This window comes from Ursus arctos, unplaced genomic scaffold, assembly GCF_023065955.2.
Source record: "Ursus arctos isolate Adak ecotype North America unplaced genomic scaffold, UrsArc2.0 scaffold_7, whole genome shotgun sequence".
Taxonomy (NCBI): domain Eukaryota; kingdom Metazoa; phylum Chordata; class Mammalia; order Carnivora; family Ursidae; genus Ursus; species Ursus arctos.
Genome location: NW_026623089.1, coordinates 19,334,031 through 19,351,490, shown reverse-complemented (window position 1 = coordinate 19,351,490; position 17,460 = coordinate 19,334,031). Strand labels below are relative to the sequence as shown.

Below are 17,460 nucleotides of genomic sequence, written 5' to 3'. Positions count from 1 at the left end.
GAATTGAATGTTCTATGTTAAAAATACTGGGAAAGCAGAATATAATAATAATAACGTGTCATTTATCAGGTATAACTTTGTATAAGATACTTGTTTTATGGGCCATAAGTCAATTCTCATTTAATTTTCTTAATATGAAGAGGATGCTGTTTTTCTCCCCCATTTTATAGATGTGAAAACTGAGGCACAGAGGGTTTAACTAATCATTTGTGAGTAGGAAAGTCAGGATTTGAATGCATACAAAAATGACTCTGGAGCCCTCTTCTGAATCCACTATTTGATACTGCTTTGCAGTTTTATATTATGCCAGTGAATCAGAGCTATAAAAGTTATGGAAGCATAATGGTGCCAAAGTTTCATGAATTACTGCACATAGTTATCCTTAGGCAAGATCTTGTAGAGAGAGAAATGGGTTGTCTTATCTTTTTCAACATTTTGCTTCAGATTGGTTTAGTTTTAGAGTGCTTATCACCAAATATCCTCTAAATACTCAAAATTGTTCATCCCGTCATATAAATCAGTGGCATTCAATATGGAAGTGCCTAGGCATCAAAGTGTTTCTCCCTAGTCTATAAGATTTCTTATCTCCTGGGCGCCTGGGTGGCTCAGTCGGTTAAGCGTCTGCCTTCAGCTCAGGTCATGATCCCAGGGTTCTGGGATTGAGCCCCGCATCGGGCTCCCTGCTCATCAGGGAGTCTGCTTCTCCCTCTGACCCTGCTCGTGCTCGCTCTCTCTCTTTCTTGCTCACTTTCTATCAAATAAATAAATAAAATTTTTAAAAAAGATATCTTATCTCCTAGAAAAAGAACGTAATTAAACTCCTTAGTTTGCCAGAATTAATTTTATTGACAGAGACTGATGGGCAACCGTTATTAATCTTGATGAATATTAGCTTTTTAGGGATACAATACAGGGTGAAGAAGAATTCTGTAAGGCTCTTCCACCCCTGTCGTTCTGTTATATTATGGATCACTACCAGATTACCCTCTTTGTAACATGCTGGTCAGAGGGTTGGCCCTTTCTGGCAGCCAAAAATAAAAAATGAAGTCTGGAAAACTAAGTCTTAAGGGATTCCTTGAGTGCTTTGGTGACGTAGCCGTCATCAGTTGAAGAAACTTCAATGCAGGTGCCATCTCTGAATGTGAGTTAATACAAGATCAAGCTCTGTATCTGTGCTTGGAATGTTTTGAGCATCATGTTTGAAAATGCCAAAAGGAAAATTTAAGTACTCCTATAAATGAGTATTCATGTAAAGAGTAATCACATTTTTTTAAGTAGTGCTGATCATGAGCCTTTTTCTGACTAGTGTGAGATATACAGTAATTGACCACTAAATGCTGCTTAGTAAAATTCTTTAAAATATTGGCAGTATATGCTCCCTCTCCTTGAGTCAATAAAGTTACCAAGAACCTACCCTTTTTTCCTTAACACAAAGCTTCGTTCTATAAAATTTTTTATTTTTTAGTGGATGAAAGCAGAGGACTCTTCTAAAGTTAGTAGTGGGACACCTATCAAAATTGAAGATCCAAATCAGTTTGTTCCTTTAAACACAAACCCGAATGAGGTACTAGAAAAGAGAAATAAGGTAAGATGTGGTCTTCTGTGGCCAGGGGAGGCATTTTTTATACCGTTTTATGTTCAAATCACTAGTAATAAAATCTGATTAATACCAAGCTTCGGGGTTTGAATAAAGAAGAATTTGAAACTCAGTATAATTTTAGCTTGTATTGAATACCTCCAGCTCTGTGTTAGTCACTGGTGAGCAGACTACACAGGGAAGAAATATTTGACGTATTGCTGCTGTATTAGTGAAAGTGATCCCTGGCATTAGTGGAAATGTAATGCTCTAACCACGTAAGACAATAGGAAATCACACATTGAGAAGAGTGGAGGAGACGAATGTGAGTTGTTGGGATGGTCAGAGAGGGCTTTGTGGAGACAGGAGCGACATAGGCTCTGGGTGGCCAAATAGCAAGCCTGTGGGAAAAGAGAGAGTAAAGGTCATCTGTATAGTTGCCCCCAAGAACTTGTTATTGTATTTCAATTCAGATTCGAGAACAAAACCGATATGACTTGAAAACAGCAGGACCGCAATCTCAATTGCTTGCTGGAATCGTTGTGGATAAACCTCCTTCTGTAAGTCCAAGAAGCAGTACAATCTTTGGTTTTGATCTACCACATGAATTTCTTTGCTTTTTATATATGAATATTTATTTTTACTAAAGTTAATATAAGCACAAGTTAAAAAGTCAAATAATTGCAAGACTTAAAATACCACCTTCAACTCCCAGTTTCCAGCGGTAAGGACTTTCTTCTCGCATTTACCTCCACGTTTCTAAAGAGCTTCTTTGTTCTGCTTTTTCTTGGCCTATTAATTTTAGATCTCAGTTGAGTTCATCGAATCTGTGTCGTCAACTGTAAGAAGTACCGTTGTTTTGTATATCACTAAAAGAGAAAAAACCCTCACAATTATAATTGTAGGAAGCCATCCATCATTAGATGATTCCTGATTTCAGAGATGAGAAAATGTGGGGGGAAGATTATATTACAGATTTCTTGTTAAATCAGCTTTCAGTGTTTACATTGTTCAGTGTTTACTGCTGAGCCATGTAGTATCCCATGATTACAGATCGTTTCTTACACGACTCTCTGACCCCTGGAGTTAATAAGTGCCTCCTTTTCTCATTGGCTTAGTATTTTAGGTACATTGGCTTAGTTCTTCCCAAACTTTTCAGAGGAATTTTAAAGCCCTTCTTACTGTTTTCCAAAGGGTCACAGGTAACAGGTGATCTCTCATTACTGTCATTGCCGTCCAGATGTGGACTGGGTGCTCTTCAGGCCAGCTGCACAGTCTCATCCTGAGGATTCCTCTGATTCTTGACTGTGTAGTGTCCCGTTCCCTACATCGTGTTTTCCAGTTTCTTGATTTATTCCTTTATCATTGAGCATGTCCTCTTACTCCCTTTCTGAGAAGGGATACACGGGAGGTAACAGCTTGAAATCCTGTGTCCTACCCTCACATGTTCATAGACATAGAATTCTAGTTCAGAATAATTTACCTTAAAAATATGGGAAACATCACTCTGTTGTCACCTAACTGCATGTTACTGTTGAGGAGTAGGAGAGGAGCACCATGATTCGTGGGACTTTGTGTAGGGCCCTTTTTTTATTCTTTTAGACCTCTTCAACATCCCTGCTGTTCTGAAGTTTTACGATGATGTGCTCTGTAGTAGATTTCTTTTAGTCTTTGTTCTTGGCATTCATTAACCCTTTTCAATCTGCAAAGTCCTATCCTTCAGTTCTGGGAATTTTTTAAATGTATTTCTTCAGTAGTTTTTTTCCCTCCAATCTCTTTTTCTATCAAGATTTGCCGTTAGTTGAACCTCTGTGAGCCTCTGATTTTTCTCTTTCCCGTTTTCCATACCTTTGTCTTTTTTTCCTGCTTTCTGGGAGATTGGCTTGGCTTTATTTCTTATCCTTCTGTTTAATTTTCTGTTTTGATATATTTTTAAAAATTTTTAAGACTTCTTATTCCCTGAATGTTTCTTTTTTAGATACCATCCTACTCTTTCATGGATACAGCATTTTCTCTTATTGCTCTAAGGGAATCAATTTTAAATTTTCTTCAGCTACCTTTATTTTCCCGGTTTCTTCTGAGTTCTCTTTTTTTTCTTCCCTGGTTTCTCCCTTCCGTGTTGGAAGCGTTCCTCGGGTGTCTAGTAATACACGGTAGTCTGTTGATATTTAAGAATGGGCCTCAGAAAGCCGGTCAGATGCTCTGGGTGCGTGCAGGGCTTCAGAACTGGTGAGCTTCGCTGTAGGGTCATTGGTTGTTTCTCGGGGGAATCCCCAAATGTTAGTATCTGTAGTTCTTTTATCTGAGGCCATTTATCTGGAGAATTCTTCAGTCTCCTACCGTTCTCCCACCATCATTCTGGGAGCCCTCAGCTGTGTTTTGTTCCCCCCAACCCAGTTCTGAAGAATAACCTCTGACCTGTCCATGTTTTTCTCTGCAAGACCATGCAATTTGAAGATGACGATCAGGCCCCGCCCGCCCCTCCCAACCCCTTCAGTCATCTCACAGAGGGAGAGCTTGAAGAGTATAAGAAGACAGTCGAACGTAAACAGCAAGGCCTGGAAGGTTGGTTCATTTTCAGATTAAGCCTGATAACCATTTTACTAAGAGCAGAACACCTTGAGTTGAATGGCAGAAGGCAGTCAGTGTTTCGTTGGTGTTTTTTCTAATGTTCCTTCTGCAATCGATTGTTCTGTTATCTCTCCCAGACCTTACTGAGTGTGGGTGGAGCTAAAATGCAAAGAGCCACCGTAGTCCATGCATGTTAACATGTAGAGGAAACAGTTTTCCTCGGAAAGCAATCTGATGGCTAGCAAAAAGTCTTCCATAGTAAAGTGAAATCCACAGATAAGAAAAGAATTATCAGCTAAAATAAATACAGATATAGTAATAGATTTAAACATTACAGCATGTATTATGTGTCTATAATATTTCGTAAAATCTCTTGTTTTGGGGTGTCACAAGGTGCCAATATCTTTGGCAAACTGCCAAAGTTTTGATGTGGCTTTCTTTAAGCACGTAGGCACTCTCATGAGGTTGAGTTTTTCTGACTTCAGAACCCTAAGTAAGGATTATATTTAAAAGTTGTTCATGAAACCCCAGCTAATTAAATACTAGCCCCTTTCTTCTCAAAAATAAATTCTTTATAGCAGGGGTTCTCAATCTTGGGTCTTTGGATAAGCTCCAGGCAGTCCATGAGCCATCTGAAAAATATGTGCTTAATTTTGCACAATATACATTTGGGGAAATGGGGCACTCAGGGTAAGGGACAGAAGTCTGTGACCCCAAAAAAGGGTAAAAGCATCTGCTTTAGAGCATCTACAACATACAGTTGAAATTTTGCCCAAAGCAGAACAGAACCAATAGATAAAGAATTTTTGTCCACGTTAGGTATCGTGTGGAAAGAATTGACAACTGGATCAGCAAGGGAACGATTTTTATCAGTGTGTTAGTTGGTGCCTTTGTCACAAGAGGGAGTCATCCTGACTCATTAATGTGATTATACCAAATATTCTAAGTGGTATTACTGAATTTATTTATTCTAACCTAAGATTGGAAAGTTTCTGTTTTTCTATTTTGTAAAATGTCCCTCTTTAATCTCTGATTTTTTGAAAGCCTAAAGATGCCAGGTAATAAATACTGCACTCTAGAATCGTCACCTTTTATATATATATATATATTTTTTTTTTTAAATAAGTAGTTTCTTCCACGTTCATTATGGCCTTCTGAATTAGCTCACTAATATTGCTCTGACAGGAATCACTAATTGGATATTGTTCAAAAATTCAGTGAGGCTTTCTGCCTCATGAATGTAGCATCATTGGTGAGACTTCATCATTCTTTTCACCTGGCTGCTCAATATATTTTGGTTTTCTAACGCCCTAGCAAAAGCTAAATGCATACGTATTATTTGCCTGTGCTGTGCGTAGCCATGCTTCCTTACTAAGCATGTATGTAAACTTATTATTAGCAGCCAGAAATGTTAACACATTAACCTCCTCTTAATGCATAATTCTTGCTATATGGGATAGCTGTTAGCACGCTCAGCTCATTGCTGAGGAGTTTATCCTATGTCCGCAGGGGTTGGATGTATGCGCTAACCTCCCTGAGGTCTTAGGCTTCTTTGGTTTGCATGGCTTTTAACCAAACTCTCATCCAGCAGATGCTGAGCAGGAATTCCTCTCAGATGACGCTTCATCTGTTTCACAAATTCAGTCTCAAACTCAGTCACCGCAAAATATCCCTGAAAAATTAGAAGGTATTCACTGTAACTTCCCATAGCATTCACTGCGTTAGTCTTAAGAGTCTGTCTTCTGTCATTTGTTTTCATGTGAAGAAAGCAAACACCTGATTGCAATAAGCTTGCCATGGATTTTACTTAAAGCTCCCAGTAATTTTATATATATATATATATATGTAAATATATATATATATTTTTTTATTAAATGGTGTGCTACTTTTGTTCAGAGTTTATATTGATTTACCTTAATCTGGATTTTGGCAACTGGTAGTTCTTAAGAATTTGTGAAATTAAAGTGGTTTGTCCTACATCTTCCAATCAGAAGCATGAAATCTTTTTCAGTTTTGATTGCCAAATGACCCCAAAATTAAAGAAAAACACATGTTGTCTTCCTCATTTATACGGACTTGATTTTACAGTGAAACTGTCAAATCATCAAACCAGACTTATCTATCCTTCATCCCCTGGTCTAATAACTTTGTCCCCTTCCCCTTTATACCATGTGAGAAAATTAGCTTCATGCTAATAGATCCATAGTCTATTAACATAATGATTTATCTTTATTGAAATTAAAGTAATGCCTTGGTACATTGCCGAAACATTTCAGTTTTGTGAAATAAAGCAAAGGTGTTAACTATATAAAATAACCCAAAAAAAACCCTCCCCTTTTGTAGAAAACCATGAGCTATTTTCCAAGAGCTTCATCTCCATGGAAGTGCCTATCATGGTAGTGAATGGCAAGGATGATATGCACGATGTTGAAGATGAGCTTGCTAAGCAAGTGAGTAGGTTATCGACAAGCACGACCATAGAGAACATCGAGATTACCATTAAGTCTCCAGAAAAAATTGAAGAAGTCCTGTCACCTGAAGGCTCACCTTCAAAATCACCATCCAAGAAAAAGAAGAAATTCCGTACTCCTTCTTTTCTGAAAAAGAACAAAAAAAAGGAGAAAGTTGAAGCCTAACTAAAGTCTTTTTATAATTATTATTATTACAGTGTGACATTGCACATTTAAATAGCACATTTAAGTTGATCATTAATATGCAGTGGTAGATAAGATTGGGGGTATGTAGCAAACTGGACTTTAAGAACTGGAAAGAGATTTTACTAAAAGAAAAACATTATGAAGAAAATTTCAAATTCATCTCTCATTTTATATGTCCAAAAAAAGTTTTAAATTTTTAAACACTTGCTAGTTTTAGTTAGCTCTGCCCTCATAAAGTATTACTATAATTCACCACAAACAGATATCTGAATTACTTCAAGCCTTCTTCATAATATCTGTTGGAAACAAATTACCAGTGAACAAACAAGAGAATTTTTATTTCTCAACGCCTGCTTCACTGGGTAATCAGATTATAATTTTTTACCACGATTATTGACTGTACCTTTTGGGTTCCCATTGTTTCAGTGGGCATTAACAGAATGCTTTAAAAGCTTCTAAGAATCTATAGCATTAGTATACACTGGCACATAATTTTTAAAAAAAAAAAGTTTAAGAAAACATTCATTTGGAATTTTATTCATAGTATAAAATTTCCTCACCTGAAGTAACTTTCTTTGCCAAAAAAAAAAAAAATCATTTTAGTAGACTATAATTTTTGAAAACTTCCTTTTTTATTAGTTTAGAAAGCCCCTTATTTTTCAACAAAGGGGATTTTGTATACATAACATGGGTTATTTAGTTTAACTCTGGCAAAAACGATTTTTGTATGTTGAGATCTTTGTATACCATTCAATATAAAAGCATCATAAGCATATTAGCCAATCATGTAACAGTAGAGCTATATTTGAGGCTGCTTGGTACTAAGTATACTTAAATATAATTCAAGAATCCAGGGACTTGGTATCAAAAGGGGATTAGAGCATTTCAAGGTATAACTAGATTCATATTTGAACCTTATCATGTATTTTTCTCCTAGTATTGCTAACAAATGAAGAAGCTCTCATACGGTAACCAAATGAAAAGGAAGAGAGAAAGTGAAAAATGAAGGGAACAAAAGTGGTGTCATGCAAAGAATTCTAGTTTGATAAAGACTCATAGTCACGATAGGATTTGAAGCATAGTTTATTTGAAACATGTCCCAAATTGCTAAAATTTTGCTTTGCCAAAATCATCGTATTTCTTGGTTGATATTTGAGTTTTAAAAGGGTCAGTTCTTTTTAATTTCTTTATCTTTAGAAGGAAGCACTAGAAGAAATCAGTGGGTCTGATCCCCCAGTGAGAAAACCTACCACTTCTTGATTTTTACAAAATTTTCTTACCTTGTTTCAGTTAACTTTCTAATGTAAATACAAATTTAAACCTAGACTTAATATAGTTTTTCCCCCCTTCACCCAAGTGATGCACGAATCAATGTAAAATCAATGATCCGAAATGATCAGTGGATAAAAATAATCCAAAGTGTTTCTGGAGGGTGAGTTGACATGTAAAAAATCACATTGATTACAGTGTGTTTTGGGGCTGGTTCTGTTTGACTGTATGTGTATGATGATGCAAAGTTGAAACAGAGCCTGGAAATTTCATTCTAGATCTCACTAACTACTGGAATCAGTGTTTTAATCTCTTAGTGGAAACTTTCAGTTGCTTAATTCTGTATCTGAGGATTTTTTATGTTCTACATCATTTATGTTGTATTACAACGTATGTAGAAACAGTAACCTGTGAACTATGCTTCTCCATAACTTTTTAAATATATATATATCTTAAATGAATGCAATGTGCATAAATATTTTTTAAACGCAACAGTGAACTATTTGCACCTTTTGCTAATGCCTCTATTTACTTGCTTTGGCATAAAGAATGAGCCAATGAGCCTCTGTGTCCTGTGGAAAATGTATAAATGTTATCTGATATTGCTCTTAGATGTAATGCTAATTAATGTTAAATCACAAATAAACAGTATTTTAAATAGATGGATTTGATATCATGAACTTTGAATTCAGGGGTGGTTGCTTAGCCTGAATTACCTTGTGGAATGTTTTTTTTTTGTTTGTTTGTTGTGTTGTGTTGTGTTTCGTTTTTACTGCAGTGAGATTTTGAGTAGGACTGTTGGTTCTGAATAACTGATGTCCTGGTAAATTTATTTTCAAATTAGTTGAAAACTCACTATATAAAAACCCTTCTTGTTTAAGCTCATATTAGAAGAAATGTTCCCAAGTGACCTATTTTCTGTCTTGATAGTGTATGGTGACATTAACTATATCTTCAGGATCTCAAGATCTTGGAAGGATTTAGAATTCTGATTCTCAGTCTCAGTTCTACTGTTCAGATCTATGGATGTAGAATAGAAAATGTTGCAGAATATGTGCTGAGTTTAGTATATACTTACCCTTGTATGTCTTCATGTGACAGCGTGACAATAAAAAGAATAGGAAATAGGTTACGATTCCAGCACATTAACATTCAAAATAAATCTGTTCCCTTCCAAATCTTGATGATTTATAGATACATCACATATATATTGCTTATCATGGTGTGAATGTGATTTTATTCTGGTTTTTTTCTCCTTAGCATAATTTATCCTATAAGATTTTCAAACTCAATCCTTCGTAGGAATGACTTATTGTGATTTTTTTTCCACTTTGTCCTAAAAATAGAGTGCAGGAGGGGAAATCATGTTAACTGAGGGTTCTGGTTAATTGAAGTTTTTACTATAATTACCCATTATAAAAATGAAGGGTTTGGGCAGAGAAGAATAGATTCATAGTCTTGGGCATATTTAATTATTACCTTGACTTGTAAATAACCCTGTGGTGAAAAATTGCTGCTTTAGAAAGATACTCATTTCAAGATTCCCTTCCATAAAGCAACAAAGACCATTAACTTTAGTTACGTTTGAGAGTCAATATGGCATGAAAGGTGTGCTGCCTGGGCCATTTCCTCTAGTGTTCAGTATTTTCATTCAGGGAATGAAGAGAACCGAATGGATCCAGTTGTGACAGCATTGGTTTCTCTTAACATTAGCTTTAGGTTTTTTTTTTTTTTTTTTGACATAGGCAAAAAACACATAAAGGCAAGCTGGTTATTTTTTAAACTCAAGGGTGATCCATATACACACGTCCAAATTGCCATCTTGACCAAACGAAGATTTTTAAAAGCATAATCTTCTTTTTGGCCACTAGAGGGTGTAAGAGACCTAACAATCCTCTATGTGCACTTAACTTCCCTGTTAGTTGGTAGGCACCATGTTTGTTGTGATATACCCAGAACTTAGAAGACATTTCCTTTGTTGCTTATCAGTCTCTTCACTAGACTTTTCTCAACTTTGTTGTCCCATTTCACGAAGACAGACACCACCAGCAAGGACTCTAATGCCTGTGGTGGAGAACACATTGAAACAATATTTGAAGTGAGGTCTCAGGAAGAAACCATGGTAGAAAATGACTCCTTGTGCCTGTGAGTGGCAACATAATGCCTTCTTCAAAAATTGGCATGTTTTGACTGGAGAGATTAATCGATAATATCTCTTGTTTTTTAATGCCTTCTGTTATCAAAAATTATGCTAAGTGCTTTTCATGTATTACCTCATTTGGTCTTCCCAACATCCCAACAAAATAGATATTATCCCCATTTTGTAGATAATGAGACTAAGGCTTACAGAAAATGAAAAGGGGGTACTAGCATTTCACCCATCAAAATTCAGATGTCTAAAAGTACTAGTGACACCTGTGTGCCAGGCCCAGTGTGGTTCCAGTGTACGTTCTTGTGAGGTTTTTTTAAGGCAGTTTCCTTAGTTTGGATTATAAGTCCAACCATGCTGGATTCACGTTTTGATATAAGATGGGATATAGATTTAGGATAAAACATTAACTTTTGATTTGGAAGACTTTTCTTTTTCTCAACAAGTCACCCCAAGAATGAAGAAGTTGATGGATACCTACGAAGTAGGAGTGACTTGTGGTGATACTGTCCTTTCATATAAGGAGCAGGCCTTGAATCTTCACCATGACACCTGGAAGACAAGGTATCTCTATACCTTTGCTTAAGATACAGAAAAGATTTTGGTAAAAGCCCTTTATCTTTTCCTTGTTTTTCCTTTTTGATTTTCAGTGTTGGGGACAAGAAGAGATATTCCAAGGAAAGTGTTATTTTAAAAACCTGAAAAGACTGTTCAATTAGAGAAGTAGTTTTACTTTTTTTAATTAAACCTTGACATTTTATTTTTTAAATTTTATTTTCTAAGTAAGCCCGAGGCCCAGTGTGGTGCTTGAACTCCCAACCCTGAAATCAAGAGTCTTATGCTCTACCCACTGAGCCAGCTAGGTGCCCCTAGCTATACAAGTAGTTTTAAATATCGGAAGTATACTTTTATTTACTTACAACTTGATTTAAATAAATATACTTGGAGATGATCTTTCTTGGAGAAAAATCTAGCATACATGCTGGAGATCAGAACAAGGATAAGCCTTTTGGGGAACTTTTGTTAGAAAAAAATAACTTGCAAATTCAGTAGTTTTCAAAGGGATTTCATTTTTAAGAGATGACCATTAGAGGGCAATCCTGGGTCTAAATTTAGGTTTAATTAATTGTGAGAGCTTTTCAAAATATCTTTGAGCTTCCATTTAGGACTTTATTCTGATTATGCATTGCTAGATGTAATTTATGGTTGAGGAAAGTTTAAAGATACCATATTACTTCATTTATTCCTTCAGCATTATTTTCTTGTTCTGACTTAAGAAGGATCAGTCCTTCAGAGAAGCTGTGCTTGCCTAACACCAGGCAACTCAGAGGCAGCGAAGCCAGGAGGGCTTCAGGTCTGCATCTCCTGCTTTTCTACTGTGCCATGGTCTCCCCTGGAAGCTCATCAGGTCGTAACCTAGGAACAAATACACGGTTTTCTAAAGTTCCCGGCAAATTAATGTTTAATATGTTGTTACAGAAATCGCTAAGAGAAACCTATTGCAGGATTGAGCCTGTATATTATGTTATCAGTAATTGTTTTTCTAAAGTGTCAAGTCTATAGAGAGTTTTGTGCATTCTCTCAAATTAATCAAGATGCTGCTTTTATTACTGCGACCTGTAATATTTTAAATGTCATTTATACCTTAAATGACAAACTGGTACCTTTTGATATTCCTTCCATAGCAAAAAAGTCATATGTTTTATCTAGCAGAAAGATAGATGGGTATATATCCAGTCCATAATTTTTTCACAGCCCTATATAATTTCTGGTTAGGTAAGTCTTGATACCGAAGCAATGGTGAGTGTTTCTAATTAAGCTACCTTTTGTTTTATTCCTACACAGACTGCTTTAGGTTTTGTCATTCTCCGAGGCCAGCTTTGATCTTGCGTACAATAGTGTAAAAAAAAAAAAAGAAAATCCCTTATTTTCAGTCCCAGGTAACTCCCATCACTAGACAAAATACTAGTTCCTTGCTAAATTCCATACCTTAAAATCAATAACATTGATTTTATTAATCTAATTTGGTAAAAGGTGAAAGAGGAACCAGGATAGTATTACTAATCTAATTTGGATGTGCACTGATAAATATTAAGTTTCTAAGAAATCATTCCAAAACTTTTTAGCTGCGCTTTTAAAATGACAGAATACATAGGGCAAAATCTTATCTACGGTCTTGTGTCCTATAGACAAGACTTTGTCCTCATTGTTTGTCTACTTGCAGGAGGCTGCCCCTCAAAGAGCCAGTAAATATATGAGCCCTATGGAAAGACCAGTCTGGACTATTATTTAATTGGACTTCTTAGACAAAACAGTATCCTCTCAGGTTGATATTTAGACTGGAAATTTTAAGAAAAACTTGGATTTCCCACAGCAGTATTATTCTAACAGATTGGTTGGAAGTGAGTAAAGGGTCTATGATTATAAAATGATTATAAAATGCAGGAGTTAAGAGGTAGAGTTTTGTGGATTTCCCACTGGTACTCTTCTGGGTTAAAAAAAAAAAATGTTGGTAGTGACTGTCCCAGCCCAGACCTAGAGCTGTAGTGCTGCTCGACCCTCTTCAATGATTTGCCAGTCTAGTGTCTGTCCTTAACATAAGAGCATTTTCGAATTGGTTTTTCCAAAAGCAACAGCTTCTGAAGATTCTCACTGAGCAGGAGCTGTGGGGGAAGTCGTTGTTGCATTCTAGAACTCACCCTTTCCTGTTGAGTAATGCTCTAGGGGCTGGATTTCAGTGGTGGCTGGCTTGGTAGACTTAGACTTCAGAACAGGTGACCCACTCAGTTTTAGGAGAAGCAGGTAGATACGGCCAACTTGTTGGTAGGCACAGACATATTCTTGATGGGTGTTTACTAGGCTCACAAGTTAAGGTTAAAGATTACTTCCTACCTGATTTCTATTTTAAAAATGTCGACTTCAATTATTTCGACTTAAGTAAAGGTAATCTGGGGCTATTCAGACAACCAAAAATGTTTTCCAAATATTAGCTACCAATCCACGGGGGCGGGGGGGGGGGGGGGGGAGAGGCTCCCACTGCATCATGTTAAGCCTTTTAAAATACATTGTGGTAATTGAGACTTTTCATTTTTAAAATATCTGTTAAATCGTTTTCTGTCTTAAAACCATGTATGTGAAATGATCTTGTATAAGTGTGGTCTCCTGTCTCCATTTTGACCTTTAGGTTAATATTGAGCAAGAGTACGTGCACATACCCTTGCTAAAGTCAAGCTGAGCATGGCTCAATTAACTGCAGAGGAACAGGGCGGACTGGGTGGGGCAAGCTCTGGAATTCTACCCACTCACTGAGCAAAGTCAGGCATGGGGAGAACAGCTTGCGCTGAAGCAGCTAGTAGGAAGCCCAGCCCAGCAGGTGAAACATGGAATCTGGAGGACATGGCAATCAACCAAAAGCACAATGTGGTAAAGTGGTCTCCATCAGGGAAGTGTACGTCCCAGTCAGGTATCCGGAGCAGGAAAGCAGGGACTGCAAGTCTCCTAGCCTGGGTAGGAGCCCCAGCCACAGGCTTCGAGAGCAGCGCTTCCTCTGCTTCCTGTGGGGCAATGGCAAGATCAAGGCGGGATCTCAGGCCTAAGGGGCCTGGGGATAGTTCCTCAGGACAGGAACTCAGACGTAAGGAGAATGACAGATGGGGATCCTGTTATCAGACTTGAAGTACATGACACCACTCAGAATTCCAAAAGCAAGGCAGTGCTGTAGCCAAGCCACAGGTCACGACTGGCCTACAGACAGGCGTAGCTTAATGTGGAGTTGCCTCATCAGGACTAGTCCTGGAGGCCACAGCCAGGTGAGGGGGTCCAGGGGCTCCAGCCGTGGAGGGGAGAGGAGTGCTATAGAGCCAGGAAGGGGCCTGACCTGACTCTCACCGTGGAAGCAGCCCTCTGTGACAGCAGCCCTCTGTGACAGCAGCCTCGGCATGTAAGAGCGCTGCAGGGCAGCAGGAATGGGCTGTTACTGTCTCCCACCGGAACCTGCCTGGGAGGACTAGCAACGATCAGTGAGCAGGGGCCGAGTGCTACCGACACACTAGCTGTGAAGACGGCCAGATGTTCCTTGTGAACTCATTTGCCCTATCTGAAAGTACAGTTCACCACAGGATAATGAGCTCCAGTGATGACTCTGGCCTCCCTCCTGAGAGTCACTAGAAGATGGGTTGAAGAGAATGAGTGGTCTGTGTTTCTTCCCCCGACTGGACTAAATGAGGCTGTACGTTTAGACGAGCAAAACAGCTTTGATTCTACAAGGTACATCCTCCATAACCCTCTGGTTGTGGTAATTACCTTTTGCCACTGAGTCGGAAGGCCTCTCTGATTCGTCTTGCCACACTTGCCCAAATAATGACCTCTCCGTGGCCTCCTCCGGCCTGCTACTAGAGAGAGAATGGCTTCCCGGGCCCTTACTTGTAGAAGCCCAGATCTGTCATCAGCATTGGCTTGAATCACCCGGTCCTCGGAGCCAGCAGTTGTCCACAGAGTACTCCCTGGCAAGCAGACCCTCTTCACACCCCTCTCCCTGTCCTACACGCCTGGCCAGAGGGCTCGCACCTCTCGGAGGCTTTCCTAGCTCCCCAGGCACCCTGTACCACCTGGTCCCACCGACGATGTTTCTCGCATGATGTTCTTCCTTTGCCAAACTCCAGTAGCGCTTCCGAATCCTACCTCTCTCAGCCTGTCTTAAATTAACAGTATTGATCACGTATCCATCTCCCCTAAAAGCTTGTGAGCTCCGGAGTGCAGAGACTGTACATTGCTCACCCGTTTGTCCTCCACCACGTTTGACCAAAGTCGAATCTGCATTTTCGTTGCTCATGATAGACAATACTGTTCGTGTTGATTACATGGTGAATAATAGGTACGTAGCAAAAAGGTGTTCTCCTATATCTTCAATAGTGAAAGTCAGGGAGTAGCTTGGGATACAAATCCTAGTTGGAGTTTCTAGTCTGATCTATAAGGCAAATAATTACTACAGTTTAGGCATTGGGTAAGCATTGTATTGCATGTTTAAATTACATTATCTCATTTAATCCCCAATCCTGCACTGCAGGGCTAACTCCACTGAGGGGGACCAAGGTTTAGAAAGAAGCCAGGTAACTTATCCTACATTCGCACCTAGTAAGTGGTAGATCTGAGATTCAGACTCAAGTCTGTTTCTTACTGTCCTGACAGGTTATTCACCAAAAGCAGCCTGCTTATCAGCTGGTAGGAACATCAAGTGTTAGAGGTTGACGCAATGTTGGACAAGCCTTCCCCACCCTGTCTCTTCCATGGTAAAGTGGCTTCTAGGTGAGGTAGAGTTTTACCCCAGGGCAGAGTGCCTGGGTAGCCCCGCTGGTGTTCGCTAATCCAGGGTGGGGAGGGGCTTCCTGTGCTAGGATACAGTGAGGTTTTGGTTAGGAATCCAAGGACAAATTGGGGCATCTACAGAGCATATTGGTCTAGCCTTAGCAAACCCTACTACAGGTATGCTTTTAAATGAACAGTGATCTAGCCACTACATCCTGATCTCCAGTGTGGCTTTTCAATTCTGTGTTGTCCATTGGCTCTTAAGCAATTATTTATTTAACTGAAGGCTGCTGTCATTGATAGACGTCATTGGCACATAACTCTATGGGTTAAATGTAATACCTAGAATTTACCGAACACCAAGTGCTATACATGGATTCATTAATTTAATTCCACAAACCCCTGAGGTAGATGGTATTACCCTGTTTCACAGATAAGAAACTACAGTTTAAAGCAGTTGCCCAAGGTCACATAATTAGTAAGTGGCAAAACTGGGGTTCCAAACCTGCGTAATCAGGCTTAAGAGGTTATACTTCTACTGTCTTTATTTCCGAAAGATAACTGCTATCTTATCTTCTTAATTTACATGAATCTCTAGAGACAGCAGACATCAATTAAGTAAACTTACATTGTACTGGGTTCTCGTTTTCTTTCTCAAGTCATTTTGCATATGACATGTTACATATCTTATTGAACAATTATGCTAATACCCTAAAATTTCCACTTCTGACATTGTAGCATTTTTTTCTTTGTCCAACAGTAAAGCATTGCAGTTTAAAATTACGAGTTTATGCCCTGGGGTCTTAGAGACCTTTGTTTCCTACCGCTTCACTTTTTTATAAAATGGGTATAATATAATTGCACTAACCTTTTTGGGTGGTCATAAAAATTAAGATTATAATATACACAAAACTTAGCCCAGTATCTGTAAGCCCTGAATTAATGTTGGTATTGTTATAGTGTTATCACTTGTTTGGTCTCCTTTACCTGCTGGAAGAAAATGCATATTAGGGAAAAGATAAAGGAGTAAACTACATCTGGTTTACCCCTTCCACTGTTACCCATTTGAATGTTGTCATTCATGGGACGCCTGGATGGCTCAGTCGGTTAAGCTTCTGCCTTCGGCTCAGGTCATGATCCCAGGGTCCTAGGATCGAGCCCCACGTTGGGCTCCCTACTCAGCAGGGAGCCTGCTTCCCCTTCTCCCTCTGCAGCTTCCCCTGCTTGTGCTCTCTCTCTCAAATAAATAAAATCTTTAAAAAAAAAAAAAAAAGGTGGTCATTCCTGTTCTTTCCAGAATTCTTTGTACAACTGTGACCAGATGTCTAGTCTTTGAAAAAGAAGTTCAGAAGATGAGAAGGAATGAGTAGATAACCCTGTATAACTTGCCCTTTTCCAGTAAGAAATCTCCCTGGAAGATGTGGTTTGTGCCCCGGAAAGTGCTTGATGAGGAAATTACTATGTCAGTTGTTCCCAGGCAAGGAGCAGCAACTTCCTTCGAGATCGGTGGGGATGCCTGGACCGAGGGCAGCTTCATGGAGAATCCCATAGGACTCGGCCAATCACTGTAATTCTAAGTCGTGTTCAGGGGAACAACCAAGTTTGGAGCTCTGGCTGGCAAGGTTGACCTTTCCTAGCTCTCTGTGCTCCTTGGGAGCTGAGTGCCATCACATAAGGAGTTGGCCATCTCGGGCTTTGTGGCCCCAACAGTCTCACATTGGCGGTCTGAGAACGCCCTTTATGACCGCGCTTCAGGGGTGCTTCACGAGCTCAGCTGCTCATCTCACAGATGCTCCGGTGACAGAGGCTAGTCTGCGCTGTTCTCACGGCAGCCTGGAGAAGACCCAGAGAAGGCAGGTTCACCCCAGTCCTGCACTGGGCAGAGCATTATCGAGAAAATAAATCTGCCTCTTAAGAAAAACCTGAATATACTT

The 17,460-nt window shown here is 39.0% G+C and overlaps 1 protein-coding gene across 20 annotated transcripts in view; it reads left to right on the top strand.

Annotated features, from left to right (window-relative positions):
- The window catches only part of ADD3 (adducin 3), a 126,095-nt gene extending 109,296 nt beyond the window's left edge, over positions 1–16,799 (top strand). For 6 of the 20 annotated variants that reach the window (XM_057308905.1, XM_057308902.1, XM_057308903.1 and 3 more), the window contains 5 exons: positions 1,466–1,585; positions 2,050–2,136; positions 4,018–4,141; positions 10,669–10,786; positions 11,500–16,799. In XM_057308905.1, coding sequence (XP_057164888.1) covers positions 1,466–1,585; positions 2,050–2,136; positions 4,018–4,141; positions 10,669–10,786; positions 11,500–11,785 — 735 coding nt within the window. In that variant the 3' untranslated portion in view covers positions 11,786–16,799. Of the gene's footprint in view, positions 1–1,465; positions 1,586–2,049; positions 2,137–4,017; positions 4,142–5,738; positions 5,835–6,490; positions 8,736–10,668; positions 10,787–11,474 lie in introns of those variants that run through there. The other 14 variants (XM_044382105.3, XM_048218751.2, XM_048218752.2 and 11 more) reach the window with 4 other exon arrangements.
- The last annotated feature ends 661 nt before the right edge of the window (positions 16,800–17,460 follow it).